This window comes from Gopherus flavomarginatus, chromosome 3 (assembly GCF_025201925.1).
Source record: "Gopherus flavomarginatus isolate rGopFla2 chromosome 3, rGopFla2.mat.asm, whole genome shotgun sequence".
NCBI lineage: Eukaryota > Metazoa > Chordata > Testudines > Testudinidae > Gopherus > Gopherus flavomarginatus.
Genome location: NC_066619.1, coordinates 183,767,229 through 183,788,255, shown reverse-complemented (window position 1 = coordinate 183,788,255; position 21,027 = coordinate 183,767,229). Strand labels below are relative to the sequence as shown.

At 38.4% G+C, this 21,027-nt stretch overlaps 1 protein-coding gene and 1 long non-coding RNA gene across 2 annotated transcripts in view; one reads left to right on the top strand and one right to left on the bottom strand.

The window, feature by feature from the left end:
• Nucleotides 1-21,027, bottom strand: part of LOC127047882 (uncharacterized) — a 128,517-nt gene that overhangs the window by 13,077 nt on the left and 94,413 nt on the right. The window lies entirely within an intron of this gene.
• IL21 (interleukin 21) lies at nucleotides 366-5,626 on the top strand. The gene is made up of 5 exons (XM_050946725.1): nucleotides 366-455; nucleotides 587-622; nucleotides 4,778-4,921; nucleotides 5,402-5,479; nucleotides 5,603-5,626. Exons 1-5 carry the CDS (start codon nucleotides 366-368, stop codon nucleotides 5,624-5,626), a joined length of 372 nt encoding a protein of 123 aa, XP_050802682.1.

The following is a 21,027-nucleotide window of genomic DNA, read 5'->3' as shown; positions in this document are numbered from 1 at the left end:
AGTGAAAATGGGAATTCACCTTTTCTCTCTCTTTTTTTCCTGTTCAATGTGCAGATGGGGCATATTTTTATTCACTCCATCAATCCCTGCCCCCTACGCACTAACTCACACACATACACCTAGCCAGTGGAAAAGAAAAAAGGGTTACTCATTAATCCATTCTACAAAGCTTTCCAAACTGAAATGGGTGGGTTTACATCTTCAGTAAGGATCAATAAATAGGTAGGTATGCAGTATACCTGAGCACAGTTAAAGTGAAGTGTACTTCTTGGATAGCATCGACTCTACTTTGGGCATACTTTAGAACTAAACCCATCAATATGGAGAGGATGATCATTTGCTGTCTGTTTTTCTTCTGTTCCAGTATGCTGCTGAGTGCAGCTGCACCAACAAAGTTAAGATACAAGGAGCTTGTAAAGACAGTCATTGAGTTGAAAAAAATAGTGAAAGTTAAGGTAAGCACAGCATTTGTGGCAATATAAAAAATCTGTCTATAAAATGTTCTCAGTACATATTGTTGAGAATAAACCTAATGGGAGAGATTATTATTAGATACTAAAAATACTAATGTATTTTTTTATTCTAGGATGTTGAACTTCTGAATACGCCAGAAGACTCTGAGGTAAGGCTACTTTAACATATCCTTCTAAATATACTGAATTTATTTTAAATAGGTTCATTCTCTTTAAAAGTGACAACTGCATTTTTTCTGACACATATGACTTGATACTCTTAATAGTAGATTTGAAACTATTCTTAACACTAGATTTAAAAAAACAGAAAATACTTTAAATAGAAGTTGCTTCTTATTTCGGTTTTAAATATCAGATTAATATTACAGTATGCTTTAGTACTGTATTATTATTACTATTATAATATGTATATTTCTAAAGCACCCATTGCCATAATATCTGGATGTATTCCTTTTACTTGAAATTTAGTCCTGGTACCAGACATTAATACAGCTGCTTGATAATCAATACTACTGTTGGAGAAAAGTTTTTCTCCGACACTACTCTTCAAGGACTCAGTTCTGTGAAGAGGCTGTACACCTTCAATTTACATCGACTGCACTGGGAATTGAAGGTTCTCAGTACCTTGCAGAATCACGCATTTAATGAAAAAATACTGACTGAAATGAAGTAACAAAAGTGGAAATACAGGCCCTTGCAGCCCTTTATCACGAGTAGTCCTACTGGCTTCTGTGAGACTACTCATGTTTAAATCATCATTTGAGGACTTCAGTAACTCAGGCAGAGATTAGGGGGTTTCTTAAAGGAGTGGGTGGGTGAGGTTCTCTGGCTTGCTTTGTGCAGGAGGTCAGACTAGATGATCACGATGTTCCCTTCTGACCTTAAAGCCTATGAGTATATGAGGAGGGACTACATTACCAGGCAAATAGAGATAAAATTATTATAGTCTATTAGACCAAATTTTCTTTATATTGTGCCTTGCATTAAAACAACAAGAATAAGTCATTATAAATTCTAATTTCAGTATGTATATTTACATTATTCAGTTCTATGAAGTATTATTATACATAAGAATAACATTTAAATAAACCAGAGAATGCCTGCACCCCGTGGAAAGTCTCTCACTGCAGGACATGTAGTAAAGTTAAATGTAAGGAACAAAGTAACAAAGTCCACACACTTCAAAAGTTTAGAAGGTGAATGAGTTCGACTTGTGCTTTCTTCTGACATTCACCAATGCAGAACTAAGTTCTCGACCTAACATGTACTTATTCAATATAACACGTAGCTATAGCATCAGCTGCTTTAGCTTTAACTGCAATATACAGATTTGAGCAACAGCAAATACTTCAGAAAACTTAAAACAATTTTTCTGACTAGTATACAAAGATTAATTATTAGGCATGGTGATTCATCAAAGCCTGCGTAAATTGTAATGCTATTTTTTCAGCTTTGTAAACTTACTGCAGAACAAAAGAGAGGAAAAACTCACCTTGTTTTGCACTGTTTTGGCTACACTCCTCATGGTCTTTACTTAGCTTCTTTTTGTTACTTTCCAGAAAAGAAAACAAATGTTATAAGCATGCATGACCCACACAGACCTACTGTATGTCACTGCTGGGAATACATGCAATACAAAATCCCACGACATTCAAATTGTTGGGGATTTTTTAAATGTCTTTGAATGTCTACATTTTCACGTCAAAGTGAAAATAATTGGATGATTAGCTATCATGTCACTGAGATAAACTTGCCACTATCCCAGAAATGAAGCGACTATAGCTAGTGACTAACTGCTTAATCATAACTTTTTCAAAACAACATTGTCAGACGAGCTCAGGAAGAGAGATAGTGGTTCACTTACAACTCAAAGTACAGTTCTAGGGTCTGATCCTGTGACAGCTGAACACATCCTTTGATTTCATTAAGAGCTCAGCATCTCGCAGAACACATTGACCTTGTTACTGCTGCAATCCCTTAGTGCTCTGATAAAGGGTTTAAAAGCAATCATACTTCACGGTCAGTAGTTCTCAATTGCTAATGATTGCACTGGGTGCTTGTAGCAATGAAAAAGGTCTGTGTCATCAGTGTTAAATTTGTATGGATTGAATTACAAACTTTTCCAACAGGTTAGCCATGAAATCAAATGTGACAAAGTCAGGGCTAGTGTAACTGTGTGCAATTACCCTGAAATCAATGAAACTGTTCGTGCTTATCCCAGGGCTGAATTTGGTCCTGTATATACAGGAAGAAGATTGCCTTACACATGACCCAAAAGTCAGTGGTTTGTCACTGTCGGTTTTGACTTCCTTGGAGCTTCCTGTGAGTGGACTGAGTGTTAGCCCCAATGCAACCCCACACAATTCTTTGTGCGTTCACCAGTTCACAGTAGCAGGTGAGGGCAAGTTTAAGAAATAAGACAACATCAACAAAGAGAAGGAAATATACGGAAGTTTATAATCTTAAGGCAAAATTAGTTCAACTGCAAAGAGGAATGTAGTCAGATCCTTAGCTAGTACTAATAGATATAACTCTACTGAAATCAATGGCACTATGCTGATTTGCGCTAGCTGAGACTCTGGCACCATGGTTCCTAGCTCAGGAAGTGAAGGTTCTTCAGGGTAAGCAACAACATTATTTTGAGTCAGACGTAAAATACCCTTTACCCATTGCTGTAAATTACTTCTGATATGGCAACTGTGCACGTCTGCCTATCTGTCCTCAGATGTCACCAGCTTCCCATGACTTTGGGGAAAACTTAAACATCTATCAATCAATATTCTTAGCTATGCATGAATAGACTACATGCAGAATCCTTCTGTTTATTTGACTGTTAGCCAACCTACAGGTAATTGTTAAGTCAGCAAAAAAAAAAGAAAAAAAAAGCTGTGCCTGTATGAGAAATGCTGGTTTCTCAGCTCATCACAGATGAGACAGAAAATGTTTTCAGTTTCAGCTGGAAAATTGAGCTCTTTAAAATAAATGTTTTTTTTTTTCCAGTAAGTTAGACTGGTTACAGTAAAAAGCTTGAGACAAACATGAATGTGTGGTTTTTAAGGAAAATATATATTGCTATATCTGACTGACACAAAGGGTTTCTGTTAAAAATTTTCTATAAGAAATACACAGTGACAACATCATCTGGTCTTTGCACAAGAAGCAAATTGCATTGACACTTTATATACCGGATGAGATTGAGTTTGGGTAGCAGTTGATATGCAAAACAAAGATGACGGTTTTATCTCCTCCTTGATGTGCATAATCAGCATTTCTGAGAGTTTTTTTCTTTGGAAAGTGCAAAGCAGGTTAGAAATTGGCTACAGTAAACAATGCTGCTCTCTCTCCATTGAGTAGTTAGTTTCAGCGGTAGTTTCCACAGCTATACATAGGAAGACACAGGATGGGAGCTTCTGGATGGTTCAAAGTGTTAAGCTGCGGTATTAATAAAATTAACATACCATAGCAATATGAGTGGGGAAAAAATAGGCAACTTTTGCTCTGGGTATAAGAAATGCAAATAGGAAAATTTATGTCATGAGACCAAAGCATAAAGAAGAATCAGATAATTTTCTCAGAGTAGATACAAGTGTTGCTTGATTATTTGTCCTATGGTTTAAGAAGCACCTGAGTTTAAAGCTGAAATAACAGCACTGTGATTTAATAGGATGAAGTGAATCAGGGAGCCAGAATTCCCTGAGTTCTTATTCCATCTTTGCCCCTAACTCCCAGCATCGCCCTTAATCAATGCACTTAATTTCTCCATCTCCATTCCTTCATCTGCTTAATGGGGATACTTAAGATTGGTACAGTGCTCTGAAAATATAAAGCCCTATGTAAGTTCTAAGTATTACTAAATGTGATGTTAGAAATGGCATGGAGGATCAAAATGCATATTTATATATACAAAACAAAGAGATTTCAGTAGGGCATTCATTATTTATGAGAAGAAAACATTTCTACTTATGTATGTCAAAAAAACACTAGATGTAGCAAGATTCAATTCTGGATTACATTATTTTTTGTTAATGTGTTGATTAATGGCCAAAGAGAGATTTTATGAGTTGTCTATTTTAAAAATATATGTTTAAAATTTGTCAAGGGGCAGCTAGAGTAAGGGGTACAGGCTCTTTTATAGTGGATGTGTATATATCAAAATAACATGAATTAGATCTCATTGATTTGTTGGAATGAGAGAACTATGCATGTGGAATCATAGAAAAACCCACACAAATGTTAAGAAGTGTTAGTTTACTTTCTAGAAATATTTGGCAGTAATTTAATTACTTTCAATGTTTCTCTTCCAGAGTAAATGCCTCTCTTCCACTTTTAACTGCTTCCAGAATGCAAGCTTACACTTAGAACCAGCAAACAGCCAATCGTCTCGTAATTTTGACGTCATGATTACGAGGTTGAGGAGACCGATTATTATAGACACCATTACTGATGTGGTAGGATTGTTTGACATGTTCATTAACTTAATAATTGCACCATATTTTGCATAGTTTATTATGTCCTAACTGTAAAGTTTGGTGGAAGTACAGATTCTTCTTTAAGTTTTACTAAGAGTTAAAGATGTACATATACTTAGTGCTTCTTTCTAAGATCACACTCATTCTGGTTCTACAAATCAACTATTCACATATAGCTAAATAATGGGAAATGTGTAATATGGAGGTCAGGTTGTCTCCTCATTAGTGTAAGGGAATAGGAATCAATAGATGTGGGTACTTCTGACTGCCATTGGTTTACTCTGTTATTACCTAATCTTTCTATACCTCAGGTTTCCCATCCGTTAAAAGATAACACTACTTACCCACTTTTAGTTCATCATATATATTTTTCATTCAATGATCTCAAATTATTATTTGTTATGATACACTTTTCAAATGCCGCATGTCTGATAAGAAGCCCTTTTCTTTGTCTTCCAGAATTGTTCTCCATGTGAATCTTATGCTAAAGAAGCCCCTAGACAATTTTTGGATAGCTTTCTATCACTGCTACAGGAGGTAATTAACATTCATTGTTCATTATAAGTTTCTGGCATTTTGTCTTTCATTTTGCCTAAGTGTTTTAGAACACTGTAATATCCATTATTTTACATCATTTTTAACAATATGTTGTTTTCACAGAGAATCAGAAACCTTCACATTTAGGACACAATGGATATGAAGACTACTGGACATCCACTATTTAAATCAGACACTATGTTATGTAAGACAACAATGAAAATGTAAATATTGTGTATTGAACATTATGATGTGTTGTATGTTGGGTACATTAGTGATGGATTTTCCTCAAAAAGTTTAGATGAGCTGGAGAGTTATTCAAAGCTTATCTGAACGTCCCCTCACACTGGAACTTAGGTTCAAAATTTCCCAGGAAAAGGTTCTCTCATGAGATTTCAAGTATTCCCCAATTTTAGCTGGTTTAGAAATACCATGAGAGTAGCCTTGTTTTTGTTTCTGATTCCAAATGAAATAAACAGAATTATTTGAACCTTAAAAAAAAAAGGCAAAGAAGAAAAGCTAATTAGAATTTCTAAAATCGCAAAAGAGTTTGATTATGGTTTTATCTGGACCAATTTGTTTATCTTCATTGTCTCACACACACAATTTTATCTATGGGTATTTGGAGCATTTTGCTAGTCAACTACTGAAAAATATACTGTTTTGTACTTTTATCAAAAGTACATGTTGAAATATTTTTGTTGTATAGAGACTAATATTTTGATATTCATTATTTTAAAATTACTGGAAATACATTTACAACCCAAACTGTATAAAATGGCCCTGATTCTTTTCCCTACTGAAGTCAATGGGGGTATTGCCATTGACTTTAAAGTGAGCTGGATTGAGCCTTACATTTTAAGAAGAAAAAATCTAAAATCTCTTGGATATACAGAGTAGTATTTCAGGAGCTTGAAGTCAGGCACCTTTCTGATTGTAGATGCCTACTACACGTTAAGATCAAAAATACAGCAGAGGCACTTGTTTAAACATTATTGGCTTGGTTGACCTTCATCCCCTTGCATATCATCAAGCAGACAAAATAGTTAAAGATTGCTGGATGCTGTGCACCTCAAAAGCATATTGTCTGCTTAGAAGGGCAATATTTTAATGTTTTTATATTCTTAGTCATTTTCCAGAACACTTTTTCTCCTATTTACCATTCAATTATATTTGTGGTTTCTATTTTAACTGCAATTTTTTAAAAATTGTCAAAGATACATAATGTGAATTTTTATTGTACAAGTTCTGAGGATCTTAACATGATTAAAAGCATCAATTATTATAGCCTCAGAAAACACCCTGTGAGGTAGGTCTCATCCCTAGATGAGGAAAGCGAGGTGCAAACAACTTGCCCAAGACCACACAGAAGGTCTGTAGCAGAGCCTAGAATACAGCTCCTGACTCCCACAAACAGCTTCCTCTCATTTAATTCCTACTTCACAGGGATGTTTTGTAGGGGAAGGAAACTGAAAATAAACCTATTTCTAAGTGTATTTCACAAATTTGAGTATATTGGAAAATGACTATAGGGTTAGTTATTATGAGAGAGAGGTACCATTAGACGCATAAGTTCATTTCACATTAAGCTCTGGTAAAGAGAAATAGGTGAGCAAAGAATCTTTCAATGTCCATTTCCAAGTGCCCAGCATCTTCCTGGAACGTGCATCACTTCAAATACATATATCAGAAAAAGGAGAAAGATTGTCAATCAACAGAGGATAATCATCATCATTGCTTTTTGGATGATGATTTTTTCATTTGATGTAGACATTTTTGCTTTATTTCAGAAAACATTTGTTCCCTTGAGTAATATTCCATCTTCTAAATCAGTGTTTCCATTTTACTACCTGAGTATTAATATTCTAAAAATTAATGGTAGCTAGTAAGAACATTTAAATGCCCTTGTGCACCTCTTTATTCTAGTCTCTACTTTGTTATGCACAAAGTCCTTTAACTGACCTACTGGTAATCAATATGCAAAGCTACTGCTGTGGCCGAGAGATTTGCAGTTATAATAGTTAAAGAAAATCAGGACAAATATTCTCCAGATGACTGGAGAATATTAAAGGCAGTCCTTAAATCTCGAAGTGTCAGCTGATATTTCCACTATTAGAAGTTTTAATTTTTTTAATGAAATGTAAAAGAATTCACTCATATTTTAGAACAATCTATTAACAATGTATTTCACCTAAAGCAAGTTCTCCCTTTACTAAATAATACTAGGCTTAGAGATGAAAGGCCAGATCCGAAAAGTCCTCCATCAGCAGAAATCCCACTGACTTCAGGACTGGGCCATAATATTCACCCAAAGTGTACAGTAGTTTTAAAAAATATTTGTAAATGCCTTTTCCAGTAATTTGCTGTGCACATTCAAGTGTGCAATCAATACTCTAGAGCATCCTTACAAAATTCTACTTGCTTGGGGAGAATAATTTGTTTGGATTGGCAAGAAAAATAGTTTTTTCCATATTCATCAATAATCAAGGTAAAATAGTGGGCAAGCAGATTTTGTCCCTGGGGTGGTAAATTTTATGACAGTTTTGCAAGGTTGCTCTAGAGAAGCAATATTCACCAGAATGTCATAAGCTAATGAGTGATTCCTGTCTGCAATGAAATATGATTTGTTTGTTATGTGAGAGAATGTGTGGGATGGTAAGCATTGTACCTGTATATGCTTTGGATGAGTTGCTCCATTTTTCAAATTAAGTAGCCAAGCAGACTTAGTGTGACACTGTAGCTGTATTTAAATTGTACTTAATTTATTATAAAACATTTAAAATGATATATTTTACCACCTTAAGATCCTTTTAAAAAAATCTTAGTAAACCATAATAAGGACACTTTAAAAAAAATTAAATATTTTAACACCACGAAGAATTAATAAGCTACAGCCCGCCTGGCTAATACTGTCTAGGAATAACGAGTTACTACATTATGTACAATGAAACCTGCTTATAAGGTAAAATTCAATTCTATGCAGTTCCAGCCCAAGGACTGAACTACTTAAATTATATTTAAGCCCTCAAAATAAGCCTGAAGTAGAATTTAAGTGGTACTTAGGCCTTGTGTGAGCTACTGTAAAAAGAGTGAGTTTCACCCTTAAAGAGAAGTTTCCACTATGTTTCCATCTCACAGATCATTGGTTAACTAGATTATTTAAAAAGCTTAATTGTGCAAAATTTATTTAAGAATCCTAGTTTTTATAGCCTTTCACTTCTCTTCTAGTGTTATTTATTTATTTTACTCAGGCTTGTACTCATCTCAAAAGCTACTGGTCACAGGGTCACTGAAGGTGTAGGGCAAGTTAATATACGTGTACAGTTCTTATCAGGATTTGAGAAATGGAGTGTACTAGACTAAGATGAATTACTTGAATCCTCAACTGTGAACAGCAAAATCACCAAGGAGCAAATCAGTGTTCAACATAAAATTTGTCTCTCTCTTCCGGCATCATCATCATCAGAAGAAAAAAGAAGAAATCCTATGAAGAAGTTAGGATGTAGGAAGAGTTGATCTATGAAGCTTTTGAGATGTGTAGCCAGTCTTAATGTACTCACAATTATAAACGGAACTGTCTGTGTATTAACAGCCTTTGCAGCACCATCTACTGCAAAACAAGGTGAAAGTTCTTATAGCTGTCTGAGTGCTTAAAGCAAGTCACATAGGCTCATTACCTCCTAGGGAGGATTAACAACCTATTTATGATTTTAGTTATAGGTGTCCTTTTCAGACACCTCTATGTGTTTTAGCATGGTTTACATAACTCCTGTATAATAGTTACATTTTCAAAAGAGTTTCTATTTTTATATCCATGGTCTGATTTAATTTAATGATTATTTATTGCCTATTCATGAAAAGCTGATACTGAGAATCATGTTGTATATTTATATGTCAAGTCATCAAATTTATTTAAAAGCATATTACATTAAATACTGTTCAGCTGATGTGACTATTTCTTGTCATCTACTAAAAACTTGTAGCATGTGTACCATACCTCCGTTGGCCAAGATGAGGCATCTATGGAGGCTATTCTTTAACCTATGTAGCCATAGGATTTACCATATTAGATCAGGCCACTGACCTATCCCGTTCAATATCTTTCCTGAATAAGTGAGCAGTACCTAATGCATTCCAGGAAGGTAAACCACCATCCTCCTGCATTGCACAGAATTAGCTGTCCACTGCCATACATTAGCAGGAATGACTTCCCCACCCTACCAGGTAATTGCTTTATGTATGCCCTGATATATCATATTTGTTGACTGCTAATACTATCATAGTTCTTCATGGTCATTAGTTAGCCAAAGCATATGACTTGATTTACTGCAGCAACGAAGCAGTGAAGTTCACAAGCTGACAATATGTTGTGTAATGCAGTATTTTCTTTTATTTGTTCTTAATTTACTGCCTTTAATCAAACTAATGATATAAGATAAAAAGGAGGGATTGATCAGTTTTCACAATGCCCTTCACAAGCCTTTGACAAGGTCCCTCACCAAAGGCTCTTACGTAAATTAAGCTGTCATGACATAAAAGGGAAGGTCCTTTCATGGTCTGAGAACTGGTTAAAAGACAGGGAACAAAGGGTAGGAATTAATGGTAAATTCTCAGAATGGAGAGGGGTAACTAGTGGTGTTCCCAAAGGGTCAGTCCTAGGACCAATCCTATTCAATTTATTCATAAATGATCTGGTGAAAGGGGTAAATAGGGAGGTGGCAAAGTTTGCAGATGATTAAACTACTCAAGATAGTTAAGACCAAAGCGGATTGTGAAGAACTTCAAAAAGATCACACAAAACTAAGTGATTGGGCAACAAAATGGCAAATGAAATTTAATGTGGATAAATGTAAAGTCATGCACATTGGAAAAAATAACCCCAACTACACATACAATATGATGGGGGCTAATTTAGCTACAACAAGTCAGGAAAAAGATCTTGGGGTCATTGTGGATAGTTCTCTGAAGATGTCCACGCAGTGTGCAGAGGTGGTCAAAAAAGCAAACAGGATGTTAGGAATCATTAAAAAGAGGATAGAGAATAAGACTGAGAATATATTATTGCCCTTATATAAATCCATGGTATGCCCACATCTTGAACACTGTGTACAGATGTGGTCTCCTCACCTCAAAAAAGATATTCTAGCACTAGAAAAGGTTCAGAAAAGGGCAACTAAAATTATTAGGGGTTTGGAGAGGGTCCCATATGAGGAAAGATTAAAGAGGCTAGGACTCTTCAGCTTGGAAAAGAGGAAACTAAGGGGGGATATGATAGAGGTATATAAAATCATGAATGATGTTGAGAAAGTGGATAAGGAAAAGTTATTTACTTATTCCCATAATACAAGAACTAGGGGTCCCCAAATGAAATTAATAGGCAGCAGGTTTAAAACAAATAAAAGGAAGCTCTTCTTCACACAGCACACAGTCAACTTGTGGAACTCCTTACCTGAGGAGGTTGTGAAGGCTAGGACTATAACAGTGTTTAAAAGAGAACTGGATAAATTCATAGTGGTTAAGTCCATAAATGGCTATTAGCCAGGATGGGTAAAAAATGGTGTCCCTAGCCTCTGTTCGTCAGAGGATGGAGATGGATGGCAGGAAAGAGATCGCTTGATCATTGCCTGTTAGGTTCACTCCCTCTGGGGCACCTGGCATTGGCCACTGTTGGTAGACAGATACTGAGCTAGATGGACCTTTGGTCTGATCTGGTATGGCCATTCTTATGTTCTTATCATAAATAAATAAGTGCAGTCCCCTTTCTTCATTCTTTTCCATTCCAGGCTAAACAAATCATAATGTTTGCAAACTCGGATCATATGAAAGTTCCAGCACACTTCTAGGCATTTCAGTCACTCTTCTCAAGACTTTTTAAATCTTTGAGGTATCTTTACAAAGGTGAGGTGAACAAATGTCTTCTCTTAAAGAGACTTCTACAACTTAGTGTATATTAAAACTTCAGACTACTTTAAACAAAGTTGAACTAAATGTTCCCTGTCATTAGGCTGCCCAAATCTCAGTGCGTTACAGAGGCTACGGACATCTGAGAATTAATAGGAATCATTACCCTTTATGAAAAGGGTTCCCTAAACCAACCAACCAACCAAAATCAAACTCTTCAAAATTAAGGCTTCGCAGTAACTGTTTTCTAATCTGACTCCCAGTTGAACCATAACATTAAAATTGACTTGAAGCTAGGTTTGTGCTTTTCTGTTGTTTGTTTTTGTATTCTTTTTAGCTTAGTTACATTTTAAAGTCATGGTTTTTATTTTAGAAATATGAGAAATGGCTCTTGTGATATCTCATTTCACTAATTCTTCAGTCACTAGAGTGTCTTTCAGGTTAGTTAGGTGCTGATTTTCTAAAACAAAACAAACAAATCGTACATGGCTTCTTTATCCATCATAAGGAAATAAAAAATGGCATGAGCTCTTAAGGCTTCATCCATTAACTCAGCATTAGACTGCTCTTTCTCTCTCCTACTTATTTTTACGATACCTCCTTCTCCTAATCTTCTTTCAATGTTCTCCTCTACCTTTATTAAATATCAGAGCTATAATCAAAAGAAGGTCCGTGAGTCTAAATGTTTTCTACTGCATCCATCATTCTATTTCCTTGCTCTTTGTTTTGTTGGCCATTATCTGCTATTTTCATCCCAAGTGCGAAGGGCCAGGTTGTTGGCAACACTGTGACATTCCTCCAAACATTTATGAGGGTTTAGCTTGAGCACTAATTCTGCTTTTGCTAATCAGATCTCATTTCCGATTTTCTGTTGCTGGTTTCGGTCTTCGTACCTCTTAAGCCTAAAGGTCCAGAAATGTGGATATTTTATGCAAATAATGCAATGCATTCATTTGCATATTTGATGAATATGGATCACCTACTTTTTCATACACAATATTTTAAATTTTTAACAAAAAGTTCTTTTTGTTTTCTACTTCTCTTCTCCACTACTGTATCAGTTTCTTTACTATGTAATAGACAAGATGTAAAAGTCAGTAAAATAATTAAAATAGTAATTTGACTATTAGACATTTAGGTGCCTTTAAGTCCTAATGAAGCTGAAGCATAAATACAAATTAAAGTTAAACACTTGTACTTATGATTTAAAAATTATTATTCACTGACAGCTTGACAGGGTCTCTCTGAGGGGCAACTAAAGGAAAAGGGGTGAAGAACCCCAACACAACAGTGAAGTAGGAGAAAGGCACAGTCTCAGCCAATCCAAGGACAATATCATGTTAACTCCAGTAATCAAATTACAGCCCCTGAGGCTCCCGACCTTCAGCAGAATGTCCTTTTGGACTCCCTCCCTCGCTGGCAGTGTTTTAGACCCACTTACACAGCTCTACAAGACCTGGGATCACAGAAGTCACCTCCAGCCCTTGATCTACCACTGCTGCTCATGCTTCCCTCACCACTGGATTTAAAAATGACAGGAGAATATCATGTCCAAATGACTTTCCAGCCCAAAGAAATGCTCTGGGTATTCTCATACTGGTACCTGTTGGTGTACAGGGTGTGCAGAACAAAAAGTGTTAGCAGAGCGATTCTGATCTGAAAGACCCATCTGTCATAAACAGATAGCTAAGGGTTAATGTCTCTTTCACCTGAAGCACCTGACCAGAGGACCAATCAGGAAACTGGATTTTTTCAACTTTGGGTGGAGGGAATTTAGTGTCTGAGTCTTTTGTCTGTCTGCCTGCTTTCTCTGAGCTTTGGAGAAGCAGTTTCTACTTTCTAGTCTTCTGTTTCTAAGTGTAAGGACAAAGAGATCAGATAGTAAGTTATATGGTTTCTTTTCTTTGGTATTTGCATGAATATAAGTGCTGGAGTGCTTTGATTTGTATTCTTTTTGAATAAGGCTGTTTATTCAATATTCTTTTAAGCAATTGACCCTGTATTGTATCATCTTAATACAGAGAGACCATTGGTATGTATTTTTCTTTCTTTTTTTATATAAAGCTTTCTTTTAAGACCTGTTGGAGTTTTTCTTTACTTCAGGGAAATTGAGTCTGTACTCACCAGGGAATTGGTGGGAGGAAGAAATCAAGGGGAGATCTGTGTGTTGGATTGTTAGCCTGATTTTGCATTCCCTCTGGGGGAATAGGAAAGTACTTTTTGTTTCCAGGACTGGAAACAGAGAGGGGGAGTCACTCTGTGTAGTTTCACAGAGCTTGTGTCTATGTATCTCTCCAGGAGCACCTGGAGGGGGGAAGGGAAAAAGGATTATTTCCCTTTGTTGTGAGACTCAAGGGATTTGGGTCTTGGGGTCCCCAGGGAAGGTTTTTCAGGGGGACCAGAGTGCCCCAATACACTCTAATTTTTTGGGTGGTGGCAGCAAGTACCAGGTCCAAGCTGGTAACTAAGCTTGGAGGTTTTCATGCTAACCCCCATATTTTGGACGCTAAGGTCCAAATCTGGGACTAAGGTTATGTCACCATCCTCACGTCATAATACTTGAGAAGCATATACTAAATTAAATACAATTAACAGGTGGTAAAATATGGTGTGTGTGTGTGTGTGTGTGTGAGTGTGAGAGAGAGAGAGAGAGAGAGAGACAGCCACACTATGTTAAAAATAATCTTATTTAGGTTGCACTGTCAAGCACTCAAAATTAGGAAATGCCAAATTTAAGGATGTCTGTGAAACCTCAATTCCATCCTGTACTGTGACCATCCTGGGCACTGAATGAAGCTGAGTGCTGAGGTAATAATATGCTCTCAGGTAATTAGACTATCATAATACATACACATAAGGGGGTTGAACTGAGGCTGCACAAACAAAAAATTTGGCATTTCCTAACTTTGCAGCGCTTGACTTTGCAACCTAATGTTCTTTTAGCATTTTTTTAAAAAAGGTAATTTTCTAGTTTGGGTGGGGGTTTTGGGGGGTGGTGGTAGTAAAGAAAAAGGTAAAAACAAATCCTATTATGTGTAATTAACAATTCCTCATCCACTATGTATCATCATCAGTGTTTGAATCCTGAACTTTCAGCTTTGCAGCCCGGAACGCTACCTCCTATGCTAGAGGACTAACTACATTAGCTGGCATCAGGAGAAGGCTGTTATCTCAAAGATGGAAGATAGAGTTATGGAGTTTAAGGCCCAAAAGGACCACCAGACCATCTAGTCTGACCTCCTGTCTATCACAGACCACCAACACCATCCAGCACCTGCACAGCAAACTCAACAACAGAAATTAGACCAAAGCATTACTGGTCACAGGAGACTATGTGCCACAGGCAGAGAACAGGAGGCACCAAGGTACACCCATTCCCAAGTCCTCCACAACAGCAGGGAAATGGTTAAGTGAGATGTATCCATAAAATCCTGACAACTGTCCCATGTCCACACACTGCAAACAAAGGAAAATGGAAAAACCCAATGTCACTGCCAATCTGATCTGGGGAAGAATTCTTTCCCAGCCCCACGTATAGTGATCAGATAGCCCCACAGCATGTGAGCAAGATGGACAACTGGGTCCAGGTGCTGGTCTGGAGGGTGGTTGTGAGGAGTTCAGCCTGGCCTGGCTCTATCACCTCACTTCAGGGTGATCCTGCCTCACATTGTGTTCTGGGGGAAAGGATGTGTATGAGATGGGCTCCTGGAGTCATGTTCAGACTCCTTGTGGTAGCTAAGGGGAATGTGGCCTGGCTCTCTTTTGCCATGATGTCTGCCAAAAAGTTGACAGCAGTTAGGCTGTCTATCATCCTGACCAATGTTGTCTCACTGTTTCCTTGTAGTCCACCATCAGTCTGTATCTGTCTCTTGGCTTATACTAAGATTATAAGCTCTTTAGGGCAGGGACCATCTTTTTGTTTTGTGTTTGTATAGATCCTAGCATAATGGGGTCTTGGGCCATGACTAGGGCCCCTAGGGGTATGGTAATACAAATAATAATGTATTAATGGGGATTGGGATCACTAGGGTCAGACTCAGGGGGTTTAACAGGAGTGAGAAGCCCAGGCTGGTTCTCTCTCTCCTCCTTCCCCATGTAGTGCACTGGGGCCATGTGGTGGGAGTAGCTTATTACAGCTGCTCTGGTAGCTCCGAGTGCAGTGCATGTTGCTGAGACCAACCTCAGAACAGTCAATTTATTGTTTTGACTTGCTGCCAAAATTTTCCTGAGTAACAGAAACGAGAGAGGGAAAATGGCAAAATTTAACACTTTGTGTCTTGGCAAATACTGAATGAAATTTCACAGGACAAAAGAAAGGCAATTCTAAACCCTGGAGGCATTCTGCTTGCTGAATACCAAAGCCTGCTGTAAACAAGTGAGTGCTTCTCACAGTGAAGTTCGGAAGAAGCTTTTATTAAGGAAAGTGTAGGTAACCTAAATATAGTGACTGAAATATACAGTGCAAATATAGTGACTGCAAAGTCCATATCATATAACATCACATCACAGGATAACAATACTCTAGTTAGTCTATAAGATTACTGGACAGGCAGATTAAGAGATGGTGACAGAGAAAGGAACAAGAGAAAATTCAAAAAGCAATGAGATATTAAAAAGAATTCTTACAGGACAGTTGGGAATTGAAACATATTAATACTAAGTAGGAGTGTTCATCTTTTTGGCAAGTATTTTCCAGAGAGAAATGGGCTGCCTTTTCCTCTCAATTAAATTAGTGGTAATACCATTCAAGTCAATGGAGTTAAATTGGAGTAAAACTGGCGTTAAGTGCAAGAAGAAACAAGAAAAGTGCTGCTGAGACAACAGTAGCTGCTGCGGACCGTTCCCCTTTGAACCCCATGGCATCAGAATAGAGGTAAGAGACCTTCTGAAATCTCTATTGGGGTATCGGAGGAGGACTGTCCGTGGGGCCGTTTGTTCCTGTTGGGCTTACGCCATCCGAACTTATTGACTGTGCAGCAAGGTCAGATGCAGAGCGGTGCTGGGGAACTGTTTTGCCGCCCCTAATAAGATTAGTTGGAAGTGGTACTGAGGACTTAGTTTGCCACCCTCAATAAGGTAGTTGTATGCAGTACTAGGGACTATAGTTTGGCCGCCCCCAACAAGGTTAATGCATAAGGGAAATGCATTAGGTTAATACACTGGTGCAGAGGGGTTGTGGTAACGCCCTCAGAGAAGAACACAAGTGTGTTCAGCCCGGACAGAGGTGTTGTGGTGACACCCTTAGGTTAAATATATATATATAATATAATAATAAAAAAAGGAGAAAAAAAGATGAAGAGGAGAAAACCGATGCATTGTGGTATTTAGAAACAGAGGCCTTGGAGTGTGTACACCAGTGTGAATGAGAGTTGCCGGAAGATGCCCAGAGTATTCTGCGAAGTCGTAGGCTTGTGACCAGAAATACTCTAAAGCAAGCCTAGTAACTCCACCTAGTGGATCGGTAAAAGATCCGACCCAAGGTGGGCTGTCTCTGCCTGACATGGTCCAGCGAGGGGCCTGCCTGAGTCTAGGAGAGAGTGAACCCATCTTCCCTCCCACTTTTCCTCTCCATGGGAGCCACTGATGATCTGACCATCTCACTGGAAGCAATGAGAGTAAACGGCGCCGTCTCTCTGAGACTAGCCGACGCTCTTTGCTGAAGGGAGGTGTAGGTATGACAGTAAGAGTCTTGGCCATGCTCGTTCATCTTTCCTGTGTGAGTGCCCTGTGGGGTGAGACCCTTAGTTTATGAGCCGCTAGCAGACAGGATGCCCTCCCTGTGTGATTGGAAAATGGGTGAGGGACAGCCTAAGCATTCCCTCTCACCCCCTAAGGGTACCCCAGCATATTACATGTACATACATTATGGTCCCAGAACCTGCAGATATTTAGAGAATTGGAATTTTTGCATGCGTGATAATCCATCTAAACAATTCCCACTAGAAGGTACCTTTGATTTAAATAAACTCACATACTCAGAGGAACTCTTACATCACCAAAAGCCTCTGACACACAGTGGGAACAATTTGTCTATAGCATCCGGATGCCTCCCTACCCAAACCATTTTATTAACTCCCTTGGCTTCTTTATATCCCTATGTAAGGTAAGGCTGAAAGCAAGGAGGGAAAAGGAATGAGTTAATTTGAAAATTCAGCTCGGCCCAGAGATGAAGAGAAAGCTGCTCTGCGTTCAAGGTCAAGAATCAACACAGACCATGCCAAGTACAAACAAAAAAACGCTTTCAGCCCGAGCTGGCTGTGAAAAGAATAGAGACAGAGGTAAACCAAAGGCAATACAAGTTACAGGACTGAAATTACATTTGCAAAGCTTGGCTGCCCAGTGAGACCCAAAAGTCTGCCTTTGCAACACTGGAGCCGATGTGGTTTGGGGACGCTGAAGAAGCCACAGTCAGCTGGCCTGGACTGGAATACCGAGCTAAAGGTCTCTGAAAGAGACGCCTCAGGAGACCCCAGGGTGTAAAAGAACAGCCCTCCCAAGAGCGGAAGCAAGTTGGAGATTGCACAGCGCCTTCTCTGGACGTTACACACAGACGTGGCCAGTCTGGACGTGCGTGCGTGAGTATGAAAGTGGCTTAGGGTTTGAGGCATTAACATTTTCTTCCCCTGAGTGATGTGGGAACATTCCCAACATTCTGTTGTTGTTTTATTATTTTATTAATGAAGCTTTAAAATTCAGTCACATGGTGTGTTTTTTTCATCTTCCCCCAATGATCCTGCAGTGTCAGCCTGATCACCTGACACGAGGGATAGATTGGTAACAGAAATCTGTCACAGTTTTGGTGGAAAATTGAGAAAGGGGGGAGCCCTGCAGAAGGCACACCATCTATTTGTTTTGCCCTTGTTATTTTATGTTTGCTTTGCTTGGTATTGTTGGTATTATTAATATAATATAACAACATTATTATATGTTAAGAATTGCATGATTAAAGGTGTGTTCTCTCTCAGCCGCAGTAGGTCTGGGAACCGGAGGGGGGTTTAGCAGTCCTCTCTCCACCCCGGTTGACTGGGAAGACTGGCAGGTGGATCTACCCCCAGTCGTAGCAGGATTGGGAAATAGAGGAGTTGGGGAATAAGGGAAGAGATGTGTACCAAGACAGCTAGAGAGAAAACTGAACAGTTAAATGCCAGCTGGCTGTGTGTTCTGTCCAGATGATAAACCTGATGGGGAATGATTCAGGTGACACGTGTGAGTGATATTGTTAAGAAAAGAAACCAGGAAGGGTAGGGGATAGTTGAGAAGCCCACCCTCCTTGCTAAATTAGTAATGAAACAAGCCTGAGCCCATGGGAAGAAACTGTTCAACAAGAAAAAAAAAGGATTGGGCCCACAAAGCGGGCAGGCAACAGGGAAAGAAGTTAACTCTGTAGTTGCTGGAGGAAATCAAGCAGTGAAATTTGGTAGGAATGTCTGTAAGTAATCCAGCCAAGAGGTTTTTTAAGTAGAATTATTCGACTATGAATAAGTCAGTCGAATTTGCTGAAGAACACTCCTGCTGTGTACAATCTATGTTTTATAAGTTTGAGATGAAATGGTATTGTTTTAAAGTTGCAAAACCGAGAATACTTTTGCCAGACATAGGAAACTAGTGTTGTTTAATATGGTAGTTAGCATTTAATCCTTAAGGTGACTTAATGCTTTGCAAGATTTAAAATGTTTTAAATAAAGACCAAAGGTTGTGGCTGCAGCAGGGTAGTCAAAGCCAGGAGAATAAAAGATTTGAATTTGTTTTTGGGTAACAAAATAGCAGATAAAAGATCTGGTAAAGAGAAAGAAGGACAGTGCCTCTGGCTCCATGTGATCAAGTTGTCACTTTACTAGGGGTGGAGATTTTGTAAGCACAAAAGAAACAGTTACACCTTGTGTAGAAACTAATGTGACTAGTATCAGAGGGGTAGCCGTGTTAGTCTGGATCTGTAAAAGCAGCAAAGAATCCTGTGGCACCTTATAGACTAACAGACGTTTTGGAGCATGAGCTTTCGTGGGTGAATACCCACTTCCTCAGATGCATGTGACTAGTGTTGTGGAAGTTGAATTATGGAGGAAATGTGCATTTTCCCCAGGACATGTGCAGTGTATAGTGTAGCAGGGGTAAAAGAAATGCAAACCTACCATGTTATTTAATTAAAATCATATTAGAACTTCAAAGGGAGCAGCAATAGTTTGTGTTGTCTTTTTCAGATCACTGTGTGTTCGAAAACAGGAGTTAAAAGTTAATTGTGTCCTTTTGAGACAGAATCTCTAAGTGGCTAATAACTTTGATGCAAAAGCAAGCCGAGAATGTCTGTGTTAATGCAAATTACCTAAATGATAAAGATAGAAGCCATTGAAACCCGGGCTGCCTATGAAACAAATACAAGAAAATATAGGCAATTCCTCTGTTTTGCCTGCAATTAATAAGAGTATTTGTATAAAAAGGAAATATTTTAAGCAATGACTGACTGCCTCAGAAGGGGTAGACCTATATTCCTTTTGTCTTTCAGAAAAACAGAGAAAACTGATGCCAGCTGAAAAGCAATCAACATACCATGCATTTACTGGCACAAAAGAAATTATGTTCTGTGTTCTACGTCCTGTCTTGTGGTATTTGTCTTGTGGCCAGAATTGTTGTGTTTAAGATTTTCATGGGACAGTCTAGTTCAAAATTAAATAGAAGGGTTAAAACAAAATGCAGATAATTCTTTTATTCAATCTGGAATACAAAGTGTTTGGATAAATCAGGAAAACGTGATATACTAAAGTCTAACACATTTGATTAAGTAAGAAAAAAGAATTTTCATTGTCCAGATCTTTTAATTGAAAAAAATTGTTGTTAAAATTTGCACACCAACAGTCTTTGGAAGCAAGGACATGAAAGGTTAACCCACTCCTCTTATTGCACATGGGATCCTTCTGGCTACCTCAGATTTCTAGCCAGAGGGCTGAGGAGGGAGGAAAGCTATTGGACACCAGAGGTTGTACCGAGTGGACTCCTCAAAAGTGGGTGTGCTTGTCTTGGCTTGGCTTGTTACTCCAAAGCTCTTTAATAAAGTCATTTTACTGAAAGGGTGTACGTGGCACACAATGAATATAAGACTAAAGTACTGTATAATGGCAATATGTATGTGTTCATTGTAGGAAAAAAGGTGTGTAAGTGGAGAGTGGAAGTTTCCTTTGTAGGTTAAAGAAGGAAAGAAGGAAGAAAAAAAACACAGCAGAACAGTTGACGCTGGCCCTGCTCAAGGACACTGCTTGAGGGATTTGGCTTGAGCCAACAAAAGGATGGGCGGGGGAGGTGGGACATGAATGTACCCAAGCAGCTGTAAAATCTGCAAACACTGCCAGGCATTAATGAAATGTGTCAGGTTTCTTTTCTCACATGTAAAAGAAGCGTTACCTAAAGACCCTAGCAGTCCTGTCATTTATTGAAACCAGTAGACTGAGTCTACGTAGGGTCCATCTGTCATGGTATAATTCCCCACTCTGAACCTTAGCAAAGAACCAAAAGATGGGGTACCAGCATGAATTCCTCTAAGCTCAATTACCAGCTTAGTACTTGTAGCGCTGCCACCAATCAGGAATTCCAGTGCCTGGTACACTCTGGTCCCCCCAAAACCTTGCCCGGGGACCCCCAAGACCCAGACCCTCTGG